This window comes from Cheilinus undulatus, linkage group 4 (genome assembly GCF_018320785.1).
Source record: "Cheilinus undulatus linkage group 4, ASM1832078v1, whole genome shotgun sequence".
NCBI lineage: Eukaryota > Metazoa > Chordata > Actinopteri > Labriformes > Labridae > Cheilinus > Cheilinus undulatus.
In genome coordinates, this window is record NC_054868.1 from 49,140,936 (window position 1) to 49,165,490 (window position 24,555).

Consider the following 24,555-nt stretch of genomic DNA (forward strand, 5'->3'; position numbering starts at 1 on the left):
TGAAAACAATGGAAGCACTGAAAACAACATAAAAACTAGAAATACCACAAAGCAGCTCCACTGTATGCCTCTGTGGAGTGAAAGGGTGTGAACGGGTTTACACTACGGCAGGGGTGTCAAACTCCAGGCCCACAACATTGTCATATTATTATTATAAATGGCCCACTGGTATGAGGTCTGTAGATTTCCTCCAGGATAAAATTAAAATTAAATTTCCTTGTTAAATCATCAAATTTGAAAAAATAAAGAGTAAAATAATTCAATACAGAGTTAAGAATGTGGGAAAATAAAATTAGTTTGTGTTTGCATTTCATATTTTCAAATTTGCATCTCACAATTATGACTTAAACGAATGAATGTGACTTTTTATCTCATATTTTAACCTTTTAGAATGACATTTTTTAAGTCATATTTTGACCTTTAAAACTCATGATTTGAATGTTATTTCACATTTTGACCTTTTAAATGTATTCTTTTGGCTTTAATCTCTTAAATTTACCTTTTAAACTCATGATTTTTAATTTTATCTCTTATTTTTGCCTTTTAAACTCATGATTTCAAATTTTATGTCATATTTTAAGGTAGAAGAACTTGTGATTTTGAATTTCTAAGTCAGGTATTTGCCTTTTAAGAACTTTATTTTGACTATTAATGTCATGTTTCGACCTTTTTGACCATTAAGTTTGACTTTCTGTCTCAGTTTTTTTGAGCCTTTGAATTTATAATTTGGACTTTAAATTTCAAAATCATGTATCATTTATACTTTTTCCCATATTTCATTACTGATTATACAGTTTATAGCTGAATGTTGACCCTGTTATGCTGTCAGACCAAAATTCAGAGTCTGGCCTCTGCTGTGAGTCAGTTTGACACCCCTGCACTGCGGTGTAAAAGCACTGTACAAGCTACGATCCAATCACCATTGATTTTGTAAAGAAAATTTAGCAAGGATGCCTTCATTGACCAAAGAACTATTCTGGGAAAAAAGTTCACAGTAATAGTACTTTGTGGAAACACCACATATAATATATACAACAGTTTATTGGGCCCAGTTAAAAAGTAATTTTGAATAATTCATTTTTTATATATGTTTTTTAGAAAAATAATAATCAACATTTTTAAAATCATGAAGTTGCAAATAAAAAAAAAACAGTAAGTTTTTCAGTTATTAAATCCTATCTTTTTTAGGGGGAAACGACAAAAATGTAGAGTTTAAAAACTCAACATTTTGAAAATTCTTCATTTAAAAAGTAATAAATTCATAAGAAACAAAATTTAGAATTTTATAGATTATTAAATCACAAACAGTCTGTTGTGTGGAAGAAACCCAGACCAGATGAAGCCCTTTGCTCTGCACATTTTTATATGGTTAAATAAAGTTTAAATAACAATAAAATAAATAAAACAAGTACTGCAGTTGAAAGACTTATCAAATTATACTTCATACTATAACTGAGCAAAAACCACTTATACTTATGGTTTTAGCCCAAAATTACAACATTATTATGAGCATCTGGACTTTATAGAGACACAGCCGTACACGGAGGCTATTCAGAAGAAAAAACACTGAGAGCATCCCAGTGACAACCCTGATGCAGCCATTGTCCTGAGGTTCATTTATCGTAAATGTATGGCATCATAATATTTTAAACTGATGACTTAAAGTTGAGATTTTTGAGTTTATAGACTGTTTAACTGAAAATGTGAAGATTTCTCTCATAAATGTATGACTTTTTAAACTCAGAGATATTGAGTTTGGTTTCTTGTAGAGATATGACTTACCAAAAGTCAAAAATTTCTCACAAGTTAACCTATCCTTTGAATTTTGTTGGAGTGGTTCTAATCTGCCTCCATAAGAATAAATGTTAACTTGATCACGGTGCAATGTCAGTGTTTCTAATGAAAGCACCATCTGAACAGGAAGTTCTTATTCATCCTGGTTATGGTTTTCCAAAAAGCTCAACTGACTAGGGGGCAACTAGACTTGTCTGGTATACTTGCAGTGCATCAGTGATGAAATGGACCTGTGGAATTCTCTCAACGAGGAGTTATTTTTGGCCTCTGGAGATTTATTCTGGCTCTGTTTCCTTTCACTGTTACCTCAATGTGAAGACTGTTGTGGATAAAACAAAGAAGTCCCACTGTACCATGGATCAAGCTTTGGCTATCTTATATACTATATTTATAGTGTCTTTTGATGTTACTGCTGCTATATATCATGTAGTTAAATAAGCCTTTTCAGTTTCATTTCAAGCAGCACTACACCCACTTTAGAGCTGTTGCAGTATTTGTTATGTTTGGCATTCAGTGCATAATCTTTCCTAGATTTTATTTTTGGTATTAACCATGTCTCTTTCTCTTTACAGTCCTGTGTGATGTTTGTGTGTGCACACAGCCCTACAGTGTTATGCCCTTGTCTGGGCATTAAAGGGAAGATACTCCATGCTAATTTGGAAAACACACAAGCTTTCAACTTTTCTTACCATCTTTTTAAAGAAAAAAAAAAAAGTAAAGTGTTTGGAAGATATTGGTGAATAAGGCCCAATGATACAGCTCTCTCCTGCATGATGTAAGGCAAATTTTATTTATTGAAAAATGCTACCTGTGCTTCTTCTCTGTTTAGAAGACCAAGAACAACAATTTTTTGCAGGTCCTCAAACATGCTTGTAAAATGCAGTATTCCAAAAGCAACGGCACATCTTGCTGTATTTAGGTTTGAAAGCCAGACTGATGCTTTTGGATCTGGATGTTTGCATGTAAGCAGATTTCTTCTTCGCTGCCCTTTCTGGTCTATTTCTGAGCATCTTTGCACATCACTGCCAACAACTGTCAATCAGTGGAATAGTGTAGGAATATTTAACACAGTGTCTGTGTGCTGCGGGCCCCTGTGCTTTAACTGAAACCCCATAGGGCACCTTTAAATTTCCTGGTGTTCAGAAATCATCTGCATGCAGTGAAATGGATTTAGAGCCTGAAATAACAGTGTTGCAGATTAGATTAAGGTAATCACCATCATTTTCCTTCACCACAGCTCCCTGTGCACGCTCTGGAAAAGAAACATCTGTTTGTTTAACAAATGACATATCCTGAATTGCACTCCTGACCCCTGCTGATTTCTTTAATGCAGCTTTTATGATATGCATGTTCTGTCTTCTTAGGAAAGGTCTTCATTGGAAACAAGCAGGAGATTGCAGAGAGCAGGATCCCTGAACTCAACACGTACATGAAGGTAATCACATAATTGTATGCATGGTGCAGTCTTATTTTGAACAAAGGTTTTTGAGATGTTTGCATGCTTGGTATCTTTTGTAGCTGCAGTGCAGAAGCCTACAACTTGGTGGGCTGAACGATGCTGTAGGTGGATAAGCACTGACTCGGATATTTCAGCAGTAGTTTGCAGATGGATCTCAACATGTAGGCGTTGCTGCTCTCTTCTCTTTGCTCTGCCCTGTGCCCACATCACGTCTGACTGACTGTAGTTGCGGGACTTTTGACATGTTTCACTGTTGCTCCATCGCTAAAAACACGATCAGGTTCTCTTTCTCCCACTCACTCACTTCTCTTTTCTGCTTTGCTCTTTTTTTCCCCGCAACCTACGTGCTTCTCATTTCACCACACTCTCTCGCCTTCTCTCGCCTTGCACTTGTAATCTTACTCGCTTCATCTCCTCGCTCTCATCCACTCCTTCCATCCTTAACGCTCCAATCTCCCACCACCCTACGTCTCCTTCTACTCTTCCATCAAACTCCCACTCTTCTGACACCCCTTTTGTCTCTGTGGACTTCATTTACCATTCATTCTGATTCTTTCTTTTTCCATCTTCCCTCCTTCTCCACCGTCATCCACATCTTCCACCTGAAACACCTCCTTGTTACGTACGCCCAGTCTTTTTCTCTGCTATTATCCAACTCCTCTCCATCTCTTTGCCTCATTCTCTCACTTTTGTGTCTCTCTCAGAGGTTGCTGGGTCTGCCAACATGGTTTCTGCTTGACGACACTCTCAGGATGTTTTTCTACCAGACGGACCAGGACAGTGAACAACAACCCCGAGCCCTTAGGCGTCTCCGCCCACCGACCCGAAAAGTGTAAGACCCCTGCACACAATACCAGCAAACACGAAGACATGCAGGTTAAAGCATGTAAAAAAGCCTGTTTGGGTGATTTAACTGGAATACTGTCTTTTCCTGTGATACATCCACAGCAAGAGAACTGCTTTATTGACTGGAGCATGTTCACCTCCACTACAGTAGATGGCGCTATGCTCCCTTTACTTATGAAAATACAAATGAAAATAGAATAATTCCTGCATATGTTAAAAACATTCATCCATAAAAGGTCACTGACTCACACAAACCTCCACAACCCCTTTACTGTTGCTCAACCTGTGCCCAGGTGGGCTAACAGCATACAAATGCTTGTATTCCAACAACTCCACAAGATTCGGCAGGATTTCCCTAGAAAGCTCAAGTAAACTTCATTGCTCCATTCTACATTGCTCAGTACTGCCAGTTATCTCTGTTTGTTAACACCACTTTGAGACATTCAATTAAGTATGATTTCAGTCAGAGTAGGATGTTCACATGCATTCTGAAAGTACAGTTTCAAGCAGACTCATTACAACTTGATTTTTTGTGACTGCATGTAAACGTACTAGTAGAACCTTAAACATCTCAAGACAATCTGGCTGCAGCCCGTTCCTTTCTGACAGCCACTCTCTAATTCCAAAATTAAGTTGGCTTAAACTTCCTTTTAGGGTTAAGGTAAGGGTAAGAATACCGAAAGTATGAAGTCAAACACTTGAACTGCAAATCTTAATTCAAAATGTTAATAAAGCAGAGTCTGCTTACAAGAAAAAAGCTTTGTGAAAAAATTCCAATGCAGCCAGTGCAACTCTGTTAGCTGCTTAAGCTATGTAGATAAAGGAGCTATGCAGCTAGCAGAGCTACATAGAACACAAAGCTAACGCTAACCTCACAGAGCAGGTATGTCAGATACATATCTATGTCAGCTTTAGCTGAGTTTGCAAAAGCTTATGTTGCTAAAGCTAATTTAGCTATAGATAATGTAGCTATGCAGCTAATATAGCAGCTTTGTAGCTATGCAACTACGTCAGCTTTAGCTACGTTTGGTAAACCTTACATTGCTAAAGCCCATTTAGCTACATTGACTTATGTAATTAAACTACATAGCTAGCGTAGCTGTGTAAGATTTAGCTAAAGCTTACAAAGCTAGAGTGAGCCACAGTTGGTGTAACTACTTCTAAAAGGGTTCTATACAAAATTTAATCTAGATTAGACCTCAGATCTTTTTCCCTGTTTTTTTTTTATTTATGAAACAAATTAGCTTTAGCTAAAGCTAACCAAGCTAGCGGGAGCCACAGTTTGTGTAACTACCTCTAAAACGCGTCAATACATAATCTAATCCCGGATTAGACCTCTGATCTTTTTCTTTGCTTTATTTATGAATTGTAGCTGTATTAGCTTTAGCTAATGCAGCCAGAGTGAGCTTCAGTTTGTGTAACTACTCCTTAAACAGGTCAATACATAATTTAATATGGATTAGAACTCTGATAAATTGAATTAAAAAAAATGTGTGAGACTGGAATGTTGTACTAGCAAATTACAGCTTTTCTTTAGCGAGATAACAGCGTCTCAGATGAATGGTCTGTGAGAGTAGCCATCAGAAATGCAGCCAGACCCCTCTCAAATATCCAGCTGAACTTCTCCCACACCATGAAGCTGTGACTGAACAAAAAAGAAAGTTATCTCCATGAAAGGCAAAATTGTTGTTTCAAAATCATGAGAGCAGAAGAGACCAAAACCATGTTTTGGTCTTTTCTGCTCTGTTAATGTTTGAGAATGCAAATGTACCAGCCTTGAAAAATCAGGTTTGGAGCTAAAGTGTCTGCAGTCGGTGATGAAGAGGATTATTCTCTGTCTAAACTATAAAAGAATAAAATCTTTGTGAATGTACAACCTAAGGATCTCAAGCATCTGAGGCCATCAAAACATGACCTTTTGTCTGTGAAATATCATTTAGGCATTTTAATCACAAGGACTGGAAATTGCCTCCCTATCTTGTAAAAGTTTCTTCCCTTGAGATATAAAAGAAAAAGAATGAATAAACTCATGTTTAAATTAAAATTTGAAGGGAGAGTTTTCAGGTTTCAGTTGAACGCTGATGATAAGATCAAGAGGGCACCCTTGAATGATATCATAGCCTTGTTAAAAGTAAAAAACTTTCAACATTTTTCTGTGAATCAGAGAGAAATCTTTCACACTTGGTTGTGTTTGTACTAATCTAACTACTTTAATTTGTGGAATTCAGTCATATTTTCATCCTGTTACAGTCTTGTGTTAAACTTTCTTGATGAAAGTAGCACCTTAAACACAGGACAGTCCCCTTTCAAGGCAGTGACAGTCAGAGCTGGGGGTACTCGGTTAGAAACAAGAATCCTTGATCACTTATTTGTTGTAATAATGAGTAATGTAATGCATTTGTTCTGCCATTCAAATGATCAGTTAGTTTATTTTTTTTCATAAACTCAGCCTATTACCTAAAAAAAGCTATATTTTTGTTACCACAAAACAAGGATATCCCCAAAGCATCCGCATCCTTTGTTTCTCTCCATTTCTGGGCAGGTAGCTGAGTACCAGAAAGGTGCACCTAAGGTGGCTTTCACACTAGGCGCTCGGTCCCGGATCTGAGTGCACTCGAGCCCAAAGTCTGTTTCATTTTGGTCATTGTGAATGGGCAACGGGCAAAATCATCCATGGTGGCAGTATGGACTTTTTTGCCAGATTAAAACATAAAAAATCTTCACTCAAGTCATGACCCAAGCGGGGTAGAGTCAAGATCCACACATGTTGGCAAACAAGTGACTCATATCATGGATGTGGACATTAAATTGGTACGTCTATAATAGAGGAAGTGATACATAAATTCTGTACACAAAAAAAATCATATGTACTTGGTACCCCTTTCACAATTTACTTCCTCACTCATAACAGCTTTTCAGGATCCTGATTGGCCCTTTTTTTCTTTGGTTGGATTTCACCAACAGGAGATGTGGTAAAGATGGACTCTCTCAACAGGAAATGATGCAAAGTTGGTCTTTCATCGCTTCCTCTGCTCTGCATCTGACCTGCTTTTACTTACACAGATAGGATCAATGCATCATGAGACTACTGGATGTATTTGTTTTACTTTAACTTTTACTCTCTTTTGTTGTAACACATCCAATGAAAATTAGGAATTGTGATGTGAAATTTACTCTGTTTTTTCACTTTATTTTCTGTCATTAAAAACATGGTAGTTTAATACTGAAACATTTAAGTAATATTTTAGTAGGCAGAACTTGTGTCCTAAAATCCTTTTTTCTTTTTTTTCTATATATAATAACATACTGCAGCCATGCTGGAGGCTGTATGTCATGGGTGGGCTTCTCTAAGTCCAAAGGCTCCTAGCTCAACTTGACCCTTCAGTCAGTTTCAAATATGAATAAATTGCAAATAAAAAGAAAACATGATCAATTTTGCAGTGAGGGATTTCAACTGTAGTATTCACTGTTGTTAAATTAACGTAGCAGGGCACTACTCACTGTAGCATCTCCCTGTTCACACTGTGATGGGAAATATTGACACCACTGCTTCTTTAAATCTGTCATTTCACTTAGAAAATTCCTGACATCTCAGTGGACAAGTAAAAGGGATTTACACCCTTTGATATATTAAAAAAAACCTTTTACAGCTCCTCTTTGATGTACTTTCCATCAGTATAAAGTTCTTGTTTTCTGTGGTTAAGCTAATGTCATACTAGCTTCCAGAAATTTCTCAGAGCTTCTGAAATGTATGAATAATGTTACTTTTATTGGGGCCATTGGCCATCACTGAGCCATTTGTAGATGCACTCCTGCATATTTCTGCGTATTTCTGCATATTGCAGTGTTAAGCTAATTCACAGAGTAAGCTCTTTGAAGCTGTCTTCACCTTTAAGTCAGGGTTACAGGTCACACTGGTGTAGCAGTGGAGCGCTCTTTCAAAACATTGATCTTAAAACCAAAATCATTAAAAGATGACGATGCTCAAGTCAAGACATTGGTAATAATTGATGCACATTGCATGGATTTAAAAATGATTTAAATGGAAAATGGCTGAATTTTAAACATGTGAGTTAAAATATGACCTATTTCTATTTAGTTGCAATAAATCATGATTTTTTAACTGATAGTTTGACAGCCCTAATAGGAAAATAAATAAGCTTTAATAACCAGTAAATTAACTCTTAAAGGCACTAGAAAAGTAGCCTTAATAGTCTTTATTTGTGTTAGCTCTTGAATTGTCAAAATATTTTAATTTTTTATTGTGATTATACCAGAATTTCTGTAGTTATTAGTGATTTAAGAATTTTTTATGGCATTTTAAAATTCCACTATTTTGTATTTTAAACTGTTGTTGTGTCATTTTGGACATTTCTAGTGCCTAAAGGTGATTGCTTTCCTGTTTGGATACAGTCCTGCTTTTATATGTAGATTGAAGATTATGGCATGAAGTTAGAAACAAGGAACTTGTTATGGATTTAAAAGGATATAACGGGAAAGTAGAAAGGTAGATGTTCGATACCACAAAGTGCAGATGAGTTTTGACTTGTCCACAGAGCTTTCTGTGAGTTTTTTCAAGTAAAATAAGACATAAATCAGCAGTGGTGGACTTATTTTACATCACTGTGTCTGCAGGGAGAGGCTGGTGAGATTAACCAAAGTGTGCAGAAAAGGACAATAGACTATGGAATTAATGGGAATAAAAAAAAATAGTGCACTAATTGTGGGCTTTGATTAATTGCGATTAACTTGATTAATCTTGACAGCCCTGGTTAGCTGATGTAGGATTACTTTTTGCATCTAAGTTTGTATTCTGGTGTATGTTTGGATAAAATCTGTGCATTTGTTCCTTTTTGTAGATTTTAAGTGATTGTTATATTGAGAAAATTCCAGAATAATGCTAAAGATGGCAATAGTAAGCAGTAAGCACCGTCATCAGAAAGGTCATTATTTTTGGCTGTGGGTCAGTAACTAAAGTCACTTGTTTCCCAACCAAAAGGTCAGGGGTTCATTCCCCAGCTCCTGCTGTCACATTCCAGTGCAGCACTCTTAGCCCTAAATTGCTCCCACTGCTACATGATTCGTGTGTGAATTTGAATGAACGGGAATGTTTAAGAATAGATGGACACCTTAGCAGCCTCTGCCATCAGTGTGTGAATGTGGTGTGAATGGGTAAAAGCACTTTTAGTAGTCAAACAACTGGAACAGCTCTAGACAAACTCCAGCACATTAACTATTTACAACTACACTCGTAAAACAGCTGAGATTAGAGTGATTTTTCTTTTGCATATATTTTGAACAAATTAAAACATACAGTCACACGCATAAGTCTTAAGTGCTAAAGATTCATCACGGAGCCCGATGTGCCAAAAACCCGGAGCAAGAGGGGATGGAATGGGGCGGTCAAGCTTGACACGTCAACACGTGTGATGTTTAGCAGCCAAGGTCAAGCATCTCTTTTGTCTGGGCTTTTTAACTCTGGTAAAACATCCAGAGAGTGGTGGCAGTTTTCAGGCCCCTGTGACATCCACAGCAGGACCAGGGGCTTGTGGCAACCCTACTACCTGCCCCTACTAACTCACCACATCAACCCTTACTGCGCCATAAAGGTGTAGATTTTGTTATTTTTCAACAGATTATTTTCCCATGCCCCTGGTAGTATGCAAAGACATCCAGAGCATGACTGGGGTTGTGTTAATCCTCCTTCACCAAATGTCCTTAGTTGAGCTTACTAACCACATGTACACCTTACTTCGACCTCAGTTTTTAGCTCAAACTTAACTAAAGATCTGCATACTACTGTAGATATAGTTATTTTGCTAGATTAAACTTCAGAGAAGCATCATTATTCTCAAGAATCAACATGAGAGGGAGCAAAAATACAGGTTAACCCATCAAAAAAATCGCAATAAACAAGCGTGGACTGATCTGCAGGTAAAAACAATAGCTGAGGAATCACCAGAGACATTGGGAATCAGTCTCCACCTCATCAAAAATTCATAGGTTCCTTTGTTTTTAATCATAGAGAAATTTCAGACCAGCTGTCTGCTAACATGGCTAAGCACAATAGGATGTCATAATTATGGAAATATAAAGAGCTAAAATGTTAAGATGATGGTTATACATCCTGTTAATGCTGCTGTAATTTCTCCGTCTCTTTCTGTCCTGTAGGAAGACGGTTAAACCAAAGATGGACCTCTTCTCCTCCCCCAGGGCCGAGGTATGTGTGCTTGCACTTTTTTGGTTGTTGTTGCTCTGGTTACAATCTCCATAGCCACCCACAGAGCAACAACTTTTAAAGTCAAACGACCACGCAGAATGCACTCCATCACCCCGAGAAGCACCATATGATCCCATCAGCACCCTTGGCATGACTCCATCACCTCATGACACAAACACTCGCATGCAAACACAATCCTGCCCACTGCGCTGCAATGCATGGTGAGAAAACATAACAAGGCGGATAAAAGCACAATAAGAAAGAAACAATAGGCAGAAAGTTATCGACTGATGTGACTAATCAATATGGATGGCTTCTTTGTTAAATGTTGTCCCACACTTTTTCTCCTCCTTCTTGCCTTTGACACGCTTGACCTCATCAATACTTCCCGCCTCGCTCCGCTTACTTTTTTAATTCCTGTATCCATCTCTCCTTCATAATAGCCTCTCTCTCCGTCCTCCTCCCTCCGCCTGTCTTAATATCCTCCCTTCACCTCCCTCTTACACACCTTTAAACAACTCTGAGGCTTGTCCTTGTTTCCCTTTTCCTCTCCCTCTGTCTCTTTTCAGGGTTGCATCCATCCATCATCCCTCTCTTCTTCTTCCCCTTGTTGTTTTATTCTGTACACATTTTTCTGCCGCTGTAACAAAGGAATGAAACAACAGTTTTGTAGTCATCTCACCTAGAGGCTATGTCAAGGTGTGCGTGTTCTGCAGCCAGTGTACACGAGGGGAATACAGTCAGGTCAGAGGTTCTGCAATAATTATCCGTTTTATTCTCCAAGGAGGCAATATGGCTTTGCTACTATGTACAAGAAGCACAATCCCTTACTGACCTTTGGTCACAGGTTTGTTCTTCTAATCCTTTGAGAGACCTTATAGAAAATATCTCCGCAAACATGAACCTTAATCACAAAAACTCAATACCTATCCTGACCTTTATCTGACCGTAAGTCTCACCACAACCTTAATAAAGTTCAAACCTTCAAACAGCCTTTTGAAAAAGTTCCAGCGACAAAAATGACCATGCTTTCCTCAAAAGGGATCTTATCAAAGAAGTAAAATATCAAGTGTACGTTCCATTACAACCTTCATAAATGGCAAAGTGAACCAATAGTGCCTTGTATGTTTTTGCATGAGTAATAATGTTGATATTCAAGTCTGACCAATAGATGGCAGCAATTCTTTCATTGTTATTGAATCTGTATGCATAATGGCCTATCATAGTTTACATTGTTTGGCTTTTGCCTGCACTGCAAACTCTGTTGAGAGTCGGAAAGTTGCAAATTATGGGCTTTTTTATGCCTTTGTAAGATGAAACAGTGGGCTGAGACATTTAGAAAAGAACTCAAACCCAGGCAGCTGACTTTGAGGACAACAGCCTCTGTACACAAATGAAACCACGAGGCTCCCACTGCCCTATGATTTGGATGTACTTCTCTTTTTTTTTGGTTTATTAGTTTTAAGCCATAAATAATGGAGAACAGATAATCAACCTTGACAATAATCCACATGATTCAACCATTGTTTAAGGAGCAAATTAAGCACTACCATCAGTTATATCACTGGGTCCCATTTTTTTTCTCCAGGTTCCTCATTTGCAAATGAAAATTCAGCATGTTCCTTAGCATCTGTCTCTTCATGCGGTTACACACTCATTTACATCACCTTTAACCGACTAGTCTATAGAGGAGAAAATACTTAGAAAACAATCTCACACACAGAGACGGCAACAAAACACAAACTCCTGGAAAGTTGGAAATGCTTTCATGTTAAACAGGGATTAGTGCTGCAGTTAATCTAATTGCATTTGCTAAGTCTGGCTCTATAGTTACATTTTCACATAAAAGGCTGCAAATATTTTTGGTGTGAAGTGGAAACTGAAAAATCCTAAAATGCCTGGAGACAGCCCTTTAAGTTTACAGTGGTGCCACTATTGCACTCTGTAGGAATAACTTTATTCCCGAAAAGCTTCAGCCATTTTAAAAGGCGTACTGATAAAAAATTAGGTTTTGTATTGTTTTTAGCAACTTAAAATGATACCATGATGCCATCATATTGTAATTGCTATCACAATTTGCAATATTATGCAGGTTCTTTGGGAATCACAGAGTCATTTTGTACATGCACTCCTGCAATGTGTTACAGTGTTAAATGGTACATTTAACAGAATAAGCACACTCAAACCTAGAAGTCATCGTTTCAGACCACATTGGTGCAACAGTGCCGCACTTAATAAAAAAAGTCAACATCATAAATAAAAAGCCAAATTTAAAAACAAACAAAAACAAAGTTGGGACTCTGTGTAAAAATGTGATCAGAAATAGAATACAGTAGTTTTCAAATCCTTTCCAGGATATATCTAACAGAATTTAGCTCATAAACCAGATTTTTAATGCTCAAAATGATCAAAGTTTTTTGCTACAGTTTTGCTTTTTTGGGAATGTATACACAGTGAATGCAACGTCTGATTTCATTTAAACTCTTTTGACAGCCCTACTTGAAACCAGTGACATTTTTTGATAGTCGTTTAATTTTTTTATTTTTGAGCAGAAACCCCCTCTAAACTGTAGAATGAACTACATTTAGTAGTAAAGGAGTACAAAAGGCCCTTGATGATGAATCTTGAGTGTAGGATTGATATAACACTCTTGTGTGATGTGTAATCTGTTTATTGATTATTGAAGAAATTATAAAGCAGATTAACCAACACTGCAGAACTCCATGCCTGCTATGGTGACACCTTTTTTAATTGATCAGGTTTGTCAGGATTTTATGGCTCGGCTAGCTGCAGCAGTGACTCAGGAAAGATTGAGCGCAGTGCTTGCACATTTGATGCATCTCTGCTCTGCTGTGTAAGTGGTTATGTCTACATTTCATACCGCCTGAGTATATGTCTGCAGGTGAAGTGTGTGTAGATTTCTGCAGCTCTTGAACTATGTGCGCATTATCCCTTGCAAAATCGTTTAACTTTTTCCTAACCTTGCACTACACATAAAAGACACAGCATTGCTCATACATAAAACACACACATAGACGCTGTTTCTCTTTGCACACTCCAGTTGTGTTTTATTGCAAAACTGAGAGCAACAACTACATTTTCCTCTCTCACTCTTTCTCTCTCTGCCTCCCCTCTCTCCCACACAAAAGTAAAACAGTGATGTGCACTACTCACGAAGCATGCAGCCTACTCAACATTTATTTTAGCTCTCTCTCTGTTTCTCTCAGAGAAAAGAGCGCTTCTGTGTGTGGTTGTTTGTCCTGTCGTGTGTCTTTTCAGCACAGGGAAGTGGCTGTTAAACTCCGTCCAAACAATAATCAATGGCTGGTCTGTGCCTAACGGATAAGAGAAAAATGCAGTCATTTGTCACAGTAGAGCTGGTGTGAGCGTTTACGCTACAACACTTCATTCCACTTCACTTAGTATTAGCTCAGGCTTAGCCCCGAACACCAGGATGAGTAATTGTTGTTGGCTGTGGCGCTATGAGAATCAAACAAGGTCAATGGGACACGCTGCGCTCGGTTAGCATGAATTTAACCATCCCCAGGCTGGAGGCTGGTTCTGTCTGATGTGACAGAATTAAGAAGAGACTGGCAAAGAAGAAAAGATGGATAAAAGGAGACCAGGTGGATATGTGTAAGAGAGAAAAATGGAGTGCAAATATGCAAGGGAAAAATAGAATTAGAGAACTTTAAATCTAGCAGATACTAATGGACTTAGCTTCAACTCTTCATCTTCTGTAGTGGGAGCCATTTAAGCAGAAATTACACCTTATTTTCAGTCCTGACCAGAGCAGCTTAGAGTTTCAATTCTTCCTGTTTGATGAACTACATCGTAAGCGTTTGGATGCAAATGGTTGCAAAGGTGAAGAACTAAATTCAAGATATTTCAAGGTATTTGGGGACTTTTCTTGGCTATATGTTGATGAATAGAGATATGTGTTTATAGGTTTTTCAGCAGTCCATAAAAAAACTTTAACTCTGCAATGTCAATTCTGCAGCCACAGGGCTCTCGAATAAAGCAATAAGAAAACGTGACATCAAGGGTGGCAGGGAATCATGGGAGCGATTCCTTGCTACTCAATTATCCTCCCCTCCCTCAGATGAAAACAAACTCTTAAGGGACCATCCTCAAGGAAGCTTGGGCAACAGAACATGCTGTAGATGGCAGAGAAAATCCTGGCCCATCACACCTGAGCACCACAGAACATGTAGGAGACGTTGCAACAGAATAACAGCTTCCAGTAGCAGTGTCTCGTTTCCTTACAGTGCTGTTAAAAAGTATTTGCCCCCTCTTGATTTCTTATTTTGAGCACATTTGTCACACTCAAATATCAAACACAATTCATATTAGACAGAGACAAACTAGATTAAATAAAAAATGTAGTTTTTAAATGATTGTTTCATTTATTAAGGAAATAAGGTCATCCAAACCTACCCAGCCCTATGTGAAAAAGTAATTTCCACCCTTGTTAAATCATGAATTCACTGTGATTAACCACATTCTTTGGAAAGCTGAGTTCAGTCTCACCTAGGCCTGATTACTGCCAGACCTGTTTAATCCAGAAATCCCATGAATAGAGCCTGTCCGACAAAGTGAAGTAGGCTAAAAGATCTAAAAGGCAACACATCATACCCCTATCTAAAGACATTAAAGAAGAAAGAAAGTCATTGATCCGTCTGTCAGTCTGGAAAGGGTTTCAAAGCCATTTCTAATCTTTGGGTTTCAGTGAACCACAGTGAGAGACATTACCCGCACATGTAGAAAACTTGGAACAGTGGTGAGCCCTCCCAGGAGTGGCCGGCCTTCCAAAATTACCCAAAGTGCGCATTGTTGACTCATCCAGGAGGTCCCTAAAGAACCCTGCTATGGGTTGCAGCAGCTGTGCCAAAGTTCAAACATAAACTATGTTGACCTTCAGGTCTTACTCACAAAGGAGCTCACAACTTACTAATATTTAAGGTGTTGCACCAGTGCACCAGATAGTTTCAATGAGGCTTAAGTTACAACTTAAATTACATCTACTTCCTAAGGGATGTAAACCTTCTACAAGGTTTAAAGTCCTTTGTCAAATATGGCTGTCATTGTGATAGTTTTAAAGAGTGGTAACTCAGAGGATGAGGAGGAGCTAAAATTTATGCTATCCACCATTAAATTATCTCATGTTATTGTGGATTTCACAACTTGATGTCAGTATTTTTTATACTGGCTCTGTGTTTAGGCTTTGGCAATCACCTGTTCAAAATGCTTTGTCATTTTTTAATTTTCAGAGACTGCCTAACATTTGATGCAGCCAAAACTTTCTTGCACGCTGTGATTCTCTCACACCTTAGTTACTGCCTCACCTCGTGGTCACAGGCAAGTTCCTCAGTGACTAAACCCTTAGAAAGGTTATATACTCATGCATTAAAAATACGAAATAAACAGTCTACAAGATCTCACTACTGTCATGCTCTGAGTAATCTCAATATGCTAAGTTTTGACAGTTACTTCTTATTTGCTAATACCAATCTTATCCATAAATGTTTACAAGGTCAAGCCCCCCAGGCCCTATGTGACATGGTGCAACCTTTACAGGCAGTTGGATCCTTAACCAGGACTACAGCTGCAAGAAACTGTAAAGTACCATTTTGATGTACCTCTTTAGGTCAGACTTCCCTTGCTATTAAGGGAGTAAACATATGGAATACACTTCCAACCAACCTTAAAGTAAACCAAAGTCACCAAAACTTCAAATCAAAACTAAAGGAATTTTTAAAAGTCAGTCAATCATGTACTCATGGATAGGTAGGGTGTTAGCAGAGATGGTGTTTTTATCCTGGAAGTATCTTAGACGTTTATAAATATATTTTTAATTAGCGATTTTTTTCTTCTTCATTTTCAAATGTATGTGTGAATGTATGTTTGTATACCTGTGATTATAGATCTTTGCACAAGATATGTATTGTACACTTGCAAGTCTTGAATATATGGAGTAAAGTGTTCATGAATTATGTAATTATGTTTCCCGTATGTTTAGGGTTTAGTTTGTACTGTACACTATAACCTAACACAGAACCTACAAATAGCTGGTGCATCAGGCTGTGACAAAAGTGGAACTTTTTGGAAGCTGTGGCTTTTTACATCTGGCTTAAAACCAACGCAGAATTTTATCAAAAGAACATCATACCAACAGTCAAACACAGTGTTGGCAGTGTGATGGTCTGTGGCTGCTTTGCTGCTTGAGGACCTGGACCACTTGCCATAAATGATGGAACCAGGAATTCTGCTCTCAGAAAATCCAGGAGAATGTCCGGCCATCAGTTCATGACCTGAAGCTTGACCCTACTTGGGTTATGCAGCAAGAAAATAATCCGAAACACACCAGTTAGTCCACCTCTGAATGGTTTAAAAAACAAATTAAGGTTTTAGAGTGGCCATGGTTTTCATGGAGATGAAGAAGAAGCGAACAGGAATGGACATATGGGGTTATATTTCAGAGTTTTAAGAGGGCCCCATTCTTTTTCTGGAACCTAATAGAAAAGATATTAAAGTGAAGTTACAGAACAGTTGGCTTCTCAAAGGAGACTAACAAGGGCATTTCACATGTTACCTTTCCTTGTCAGTCAAAGCCCAGAGATGCTGACTGAACAGTCACATACATTACAGCTGCAATGCAATTGGTCAATAACAGCGAAGCATTCTGCATACGTGTCCTCCTATGATCCCTGTAGGAAGTGGGCCATCTACTTCCAACAAACACACTTTCATTTAACGTCAGGGAGACAAAAACTCAATTCTAATCTCCATCTCCCCATTGCCAAACTAACGAGCTAAGGGTTTAGCAAGCTCATTAAGGCGGAGTTGGCGCCAGCCTAATTGTACCAGATGATTGCTCCAGGGCTGGCTGAGCCCATGGGTTGAGTGGCTCCTTTTAGCACCAGCACTTTGCTGTTCATGGAAGGTAAAACACCACAAATACCTGCTCTGGAGAGACGTAGGTATACACAGCAGGAGGAGTGAATTTGGCTGACAGTGTTGCATGGCAAATTTTAAAACATGTGCAAACCGATTTTTCCTCACATTTCTTAAGACTGATTAGAAAGTTGAGGTTTCACCTTCTTCTATGACAGATTTCATCCTGAATTCTTGATGAGTAATGTTGCAAAATTTCAAAAGGCACTACTTGTTTCCCAGTAATTATCAGTCAATCAATCACTGTCTGAGTAACAGATAATAACATCTTGTCAAATCGTGACAGCTTGGTTCCAAACCTTTGAATTGCTGGCCAAATCTTCAAGTTTTGAAGGCTCTGAAGACCTGTTTACCCACACGGGTAGTTTTACCCACTTAACATTAACAACCCATTTATGCTCCATGTAATTGTTTACATAATTACCTAACCTGGGCTTCTTATAATACAGTTGGACTCAAACAATGTTTGCAGATAGTACAAAGATAATTAATGGATATGCAAAGGATTACCCCCAGAGATTAATTATGGTTTAACTTCTGTTTACTTTACATTACAAACATATAAGTTCCATCTTTATGCAGATGATACAATACTACCCTCCTCATCCTCACACAGTCAAGCTTTCTCCCAGTTACTCTGATTTGAAAGTAGTCTAGCAAGCCTCAAATTGGTCTCAAACTGATCTTGAACAGCATTAAAAATACATTTCTGGTTTTCTTAATGCAGAACATTTTATGCTGGTGATATTAGCTTGTCTGTATCAGGTGATACCAAAATTGAATGTGTCCAATGTTGTTGAATGTGTGGCTGATTCTAGATCTGTCTTTAAGGCCACATGTTTGAAACTTAATCAAGGAACTAAGACCACAACTCACTTGTTTTAACAGAAATAAGTTTGCCTGTCAATGAGGAACAGAAAATGTAATGTCCAGGCTAAAATACTGCCAGTTTCAGACCATGGAGACACTCCATACACATGCTACTTTTTCAGCTACTCTTCCTGAATTACAGCCAACAGCAGATTGATTGGATTCCATTTATCAGAATTCTCCTTGTTTTATCACTGGTAGATTTTATACTCACTATTGTAACTTGCATTGACCAGTACGTTGGCCTTTATTGGGTCAACACTCATTGGTAAACTCCCTCATTATCTGCCGGTGTCTCCTGTCTATCAACATTTTAAGCCAATCCATTCCTTCTGTGAAACGAGCTGTTAATGATACCTTAGTTCCAGTTTGAGACAAAGTATGGGGACCATTTGAAAAGTTTAAAATGTGACCCCAAAACTTCTTTCTAATCTACTTGTCCTTGGTCTTGATTCTGGATATAAAGGTATCACAGTCTCAGAGTATGATAACTCCACGGTAATTCCAAGTCTACGGTATGGTATTTATTGGGATATAAAAATAAAACAAAATAACAAATGAAGACTTGGGGGAAAAAAGTGTCATTATTAGGGCACTTATTAAACAACAATTGCACTTTTAATACACGATATTACGTAGGTGTACATTAGGCTTAAATAGATATACTTATGATTTGGCTCAAGCGCATTTACAGACTTTCTTAAACCTTTATTGTCTACCACTAAAAACAGGTGTAGGTCATTGGTGGTATATTCACAGATACACCTTGTGAATCTGTACTGTACAAGGTATGGTACGAGGTACACAACAGTACCTCATAGTGTTGTGGGCAAGTAGGATTGTGAACACTTCCGAGGAATCTTTTGGCCTGGCTGGATTCTGTTCCTCATATCTTTGTGAATCTTCGTGGTGGCTCTTTATGTTACTCATATTCTCCATCAAGTGTGTCACCACAGTCAGGCAGTGTCTGCTTATTTTTGTTTGTCCGTTACCTTTTCTCCTTTCTCATTTGACACTGGTTAAACTTTTCAGACTTCAATGCCGCTGGAACCTCCACAGTCCCTAAAGTTAGTCACTCGGTTCTCCCTACCACTTGTAGCATCTACCATTTTTGCTCTGTCAGATCAAGCCAGTTAAAGAATGCTGGGTGGGCAAAGAGCCAATGGTAACCGTAGTTCCTGCTTCCCCTACGCCCCTCTTCTAAAAAAACAAAACAAAACAAAAAAAAAGATGTTAATAAATAAACTTTTTGCCCTGAAGACCTATTGTAATGTCCTCTGCGGTAGATGGTTCTGTCACAGTGAAACAGCGGTTTTTAACAACACTTTTACGTCTCTAATCTTCATGAAAACCATCACAAGGTCAAGGAAAGGAGAGAGCAGGAGTAGGAAAGAAAAATCCTTAATTTCTGTCGTCATAAAGGGATGTGTCGACACCATGAGAGGTGCAACATGTCAATCATTTCCATGAAAACATCAGATATTATGTCAAAGACTGATCTACAAGGAAGCAGGAACTGCTAGAGGAAGTAGCTGTCCTGTTGCTGTATCTCATTCCTGTCTGATAATCCAAATTATTCCCTGCCATTGGCTGTGCAATCTGTTGCCCAAGCTCCACTTGTTCACCTCGACTATTGTCCATCAGGAGTTTGCTTTTAATGTAGGGTTGGAGGGATGGAGTAGCAGGGAATCCCTTCCATGATTTCCTGCTACCTGGTCAAGAAATTTACCTTCTGTGTGTATAAATTATGCTTTAAACTCATGAAATGCCAGTTTAAATTCTGTCATTTGCCATGTTAGTGCACTTTTGTCTTTTTTTGATACAAAAATTTTGCAACTCTTCTGGAAGTGATGAGGAATTTTTAAATGAATTTTCACTAAAAAGTCCTGCTTTCGATATCTGTTCCTTTTCAGCCACATTAACATCATACTAATCTAAAAGTAAAATGCATGCTACCACATGCTGCAGCAATGAACACGGTCTCCTTTTTTACATTTTACTCTATAGCCTACAGCAGTTAGTTCTTAAACCTCACCTTTCAGTCACTTTCCTGATTAACTAGCTACACAGTAGTGACAGGAACAGTAGACATAGAGACAAAGGGAAAATAAATGTTTACAATGTTGGTGAGGGGATATAGAGAGAAATATGAAGGAGATATACAGAGAGAGCTGCTTTGTTGGTTTGTATTTGGTGTTGTAGATACTATCTTATCGCCTCCAACTCATTTTCACAAATACTGTGAATTACAGCCAACAGCAGGTCAGCACTATAATAAAACAGTATCTGGAATAATAATTAATACTATCAGCTGTGGCTTCATGGAGAATGTGTAAGTATTTTTTTATGATTGCGTGTGTATCCTCAGGGTTGGTGTAATCTCAGTGGATTGTTAATCCAGCAAGCTCCCTCTCTCCCCAGTTTCATTTATCTTTCATCAGCCCCCTTCTCATTTCTATGGACACACACACCCCCACACACACCCACGTGTGCACACCCAGTGTTTCACTGACACACACTCTTCTCATAGTTTATTCTAATATAATGGTTTTGATTCCTTTCCTTGATTACTTTTGTCAGGTGACATCACACCCATTCAAGCACCCCCTGGTGGGCAAGAAAAGCTTCCTGCTGTACACTACAAAGAAGTTGGCTTTTATGTTTTTTAAAGACAGCTTCATTCTGTGTGGTTCACTAACTGACAAGAAGACAAGCTCACTTTTACTTCTACAGAATCTCATCAAAGAAATAAACGTCAGAGAGGAACACATTTATAACAGCAACCCATCCAGGTACTTTACCCAAACTATGACAGCCCCGCCCCTTTCTATGTGAGAACGTCCCACCAAAATAAACAGTGCTTAATGAGAAAGTCAAAATGGACGAACAATCCCGTCTTGCGATCAATGATGTCATAAACTGACCTCATCCACTTTATGTGTGTTGGATCTTAACATATAAAATGTGGTAAATAAGATAGTGAATGTGTAACGAACATGTTAACAGGCAGTCAGACTACAGCTTCTGCTGTCACAGATCAATAGCTACAGTGTTAAACCGAGTAATTTGAACATACTCAAAATATTTGTTGAAACTGATTACGTTGAAGTTTTTAAGTAGTGGAAATTTATTTTTGAGTAGACTCTTACTAAAGTATCTAATTTACACTATTATCCCTAATGAGTAAATGGAACTCAAAACTTTATTAAAATTTAAGTAACCGAAAAAACAGTATTTGTTAAGTAGCAAGTACTTAACCATTTTCAACTTTTTCTTGTACATTTATGTTAGAATAACTTTCTAAGTTAAACCAGAGTGTGGAAACTTTCCTACACTTTAAAATTCTGTTGAAATCCAACTCAAAACAACATGTTCAAGTGTTTTTTGTAACACAGCCTTTTGTCTTGATTTTGGGAAAACTCTGCAGATTAAGGGATGAGTTTCAAATAGTTTGAGTGCAATTTAAAAAATGATTGCATGCTGTTCACTTTAACTGAAACATGCATCCTACCGATTCAGAAAAATAGAGCTGAAATAGCTGTTCAGTCAGGACCACTCTTGTCAAACATTTTATCATTTTACTGGAAAATAAATAAACGGTTTAACTTGGCAGAGAAGGCTCTGCTCAAATGGTGCTCCCTGGGTTAGCCAGGCAACATGCTTTGACTTTGCAAGGAGAACATGGCTAAAAGCCCCATATGGATAGATACATTATTGACAGTGTGTACTGAATACAATAGAAACAGTTCAGAGGCAATTCTGAGCAGCATGAATCTCAAGATCAGGGTGTAACAAGCTTTATGCTATAAAGGAGGAGGCTGGGGTGGAGGAGGTTAAACTTTGCCAGCAGCAGAAGTAGCGTGGTGCGTCAGCGTTAATGCAAGCTGGGATAAGTAAGAAGTATGTAATGTTTAAATACACCACTGTATTGGAAGAGCTGTGATTTAGCATCCATTTAGATCCACTGAGCAATAAAATAGTCAAATGTGTGATGAGAGTGTTCCTGACTGAAGTAAATTTAGTCTTTGTTATGCAGACTAAAACAAGACTAAAATGTTTGTGCTGGGCTGTTCCGGCACTAATTAATCCATATTTCTACACTGCACTTGTAAGGTATGTCAGTATTTTCATTAGTATATTTTTAATAAATTAAATCTTTAATAGTACCTAATTAGGAGTGTTTTACCTTTTTTTTAATTTTATGATATGGCTATTAAATTAGTTCAAAGAAAAAACTGTTTTAGTTTGAGTTTTCCTGGACTAAAAGCAATAAACAACTTTCAAGAGTGAAAATGACTATGGTGTGACTAAAACTAATCTGAAGACTAAGCTTAACTTTAAGAAAGCTGCCAAAACTAATGTTGGTTCTCATCAGGGACAGGGGGTTGGCATTGACAGGAAGCATGGAAGTGATTCCCCTCCACCATTGACGTCACCGTTTGTTGTTTGTCTTGAGAGTCCTTTGCAGTGGGACTTAGAAACCATGCATTAAAAATAGTCACTTTTATCATTAATTCATGTGATATCTCTGTTGAATGGAAGCAAATGGATTTACTTTGCAGGAGAAAACTGCTCATGCATGTGCAGAAGAAGAGCAGCATAACTGCACCACTTCATCTACAGAGGGCGCTGAAATCAACACATCTATGAGTATTAATGCTGTTGGTTTTTCTCACTCCTCTCCACTCTTCTTACATAATAAGGATGGATCTTTGACCCTCACTCACTCACTGTCCTGTGAGGATAATCACACACCCTCAGAAACATCCACATGAAAACAGCGGCAATCTATCAGCCTTCTGCAGCCTTGCACCGCTGTTTAACTTTCACTTTTCTTATCTCCTCCTCCTCCTCCCCCTCTTCCTCCTCTTCCTCCTCCTCATCTCACCTCCCTCCCACTGCTTTAACCGCTCCTTGTTCTTTTTTTGGTCTCGCTGTGCCTCTCCTGATACCCCAACTCTAACTTAGTTTCGCTGTCTCTGTTGCTGATTGCTCTCCTCTTGTTGCTGTAATTCTCTCTCTGATTTGTTGCTCATGTGTAATTGCTCACCTTTCTTTCTGTCTTGTACTTTTATAACATTATAACACCTTTTGTTAGGGTTCTATGTTTGTGTGCATGTGTAATGAGCCACTCCATCACCTGTCTATTTCAAGAGTCTCTTTGCAGAAGGACAGCGAGATGTGTAAAACATCGCTGATGACTCTACTGAGTTCTACTCTAAATGCAAATTCAGCTCTGGCAGGCTTTTATTCTGGACACACTGATGCTCACCAGGACGCTCGAGCATCTCGCTTACATGCACTCGCACTCTCGTCTCCTCAGGCTTTGCCACTTTGCAAACTCTACGTGCATGCTTTTTACTTTGTCTCTCACAGACTCTCACATGCACTCTTTCACTCACTTAAACAGTGCATTAAAACTTAGAAAGTAGATTACATAGACAGAGAAGTTCTCCAGAAATTAGAGTACTGCTGAACTGGTTGGTGGTGCCATGGATGATTTTAAAAAAATGGCAGATAATTTGATGAATTTTGGCATAAAACAAACATTATATTATGATATTTACTGCCTGTAACATCAGAAATAGTGGGAGAAGTGTTGTGTTTGGGTTTTGGACAGTTGAAGGCATCCTCTGAACAGTTTCAAGGAGAATTTCTCACATTCTTACAACACTTCATACAGCAAAACATATTTATTAGTTATAAGGATAATCATTGGTTGCAGCCATTGCACACAAACTTTAAAAATTTTGCTTTTAAGTATTGCACAGTGTTGCAAACACGGCGTCTCCTTCACACAGAGAAGCTGCATGATTGAACATGATCCCTTTCAAGCATCACTTCTCTCTCAATCTTTCACTTTTCCACTCATGCACACACGATCACTACTTATCAAATCTTTCCCCGCTCTCTTGTGCATTTATTCTCTTGCATCTCTTCCACACATTGCTCTTCTTTCACTCCAAATTTCACTCTTTCTGTGCATTACTTGCAAACTTTGTCAAACTTAAAAGACAACCACTGCATCCTTTCCTCCTGTCACTCACTTGTTGTACTCCATCAGCAAAAAGTGTAATGATTCTTACCCATCCTCTCTCTCCGTCTCTTCTCTCTTTGAGTTGAATGTCTCCGTCTCTTTCTTCCCTTGCTCCTCTCTCCTCTCACTGACTTGTATGTGTGCTTTCTCCCGTGTTTGTGTTTGTGTATGTGTGTGCGTGTATGCGTGCGTTTGCGTGGTTTGTCCCAGGCGATGTTTGACTTTCGCGGCAACGGCAAGGCGGAGTTGAACCTGAAGAGGGGAGAGGTGATCTTCCTGCTGAAACGAGTCAACGCCGACTGGCTGGAGGTAAGAACGGAGAGAGAAAGAGAGAGAGAAAGAGAGAGAGAGAGAGTGAGTATGAGAGGAAAATGG

At 38.4% G+C, this 24,555-nt stretch overlaps 2 protein-coding genes across 2 annotated transcripts in view; one reads left to right on the plus strand and one right to left on the minus strand.

The window, feature by feature from the left end:
* The window catches only part of pvalb7 (parvalbumin 7), a 70,782-nt gene extending 46,418 nt beyond the window's left edge, over positions 1-24,364 (minus strand). The window contains exon 1 of the mRNA XM_041784767.1: positions 24,230-24,364. Within this exon, the coding sequence (XP_041640701.1) occupies positions 24,230-24,233 (4 nt within the window). The 5' untranslated portion in view covers positions 24,234-24,364. The remainder of the gene's footprint in view (positions 1-24,229) is intronic.
* ncf4 (neutrophil cytosolic factor 4) overlaps positions 1-24,555 on the plus strand; it is a 60,965-nt gene that overhangs the window by 16,816 nt on the left and 19,594 nt on the right. The window contains exons 4-7 of the mRNA XM_041784766.1: positions 3,159-3,229; positions 3,958-4,085; positions 10,271-10,319; positions 24,391-24,489. Of these exons, the coding sequence (XP_041640700.1) occupies positions 3,159-3,229; positions 3,958-4,085; positions 10,271-10,319; positions 24,391-24,489 (347 nt within the window). The remainder of the gene's footprint in view (positions 1-3,158; positions 3,230-3,957; positions 4,086-10,270; positions 10,320-24,390; positions 24,490-24,555) is intronic.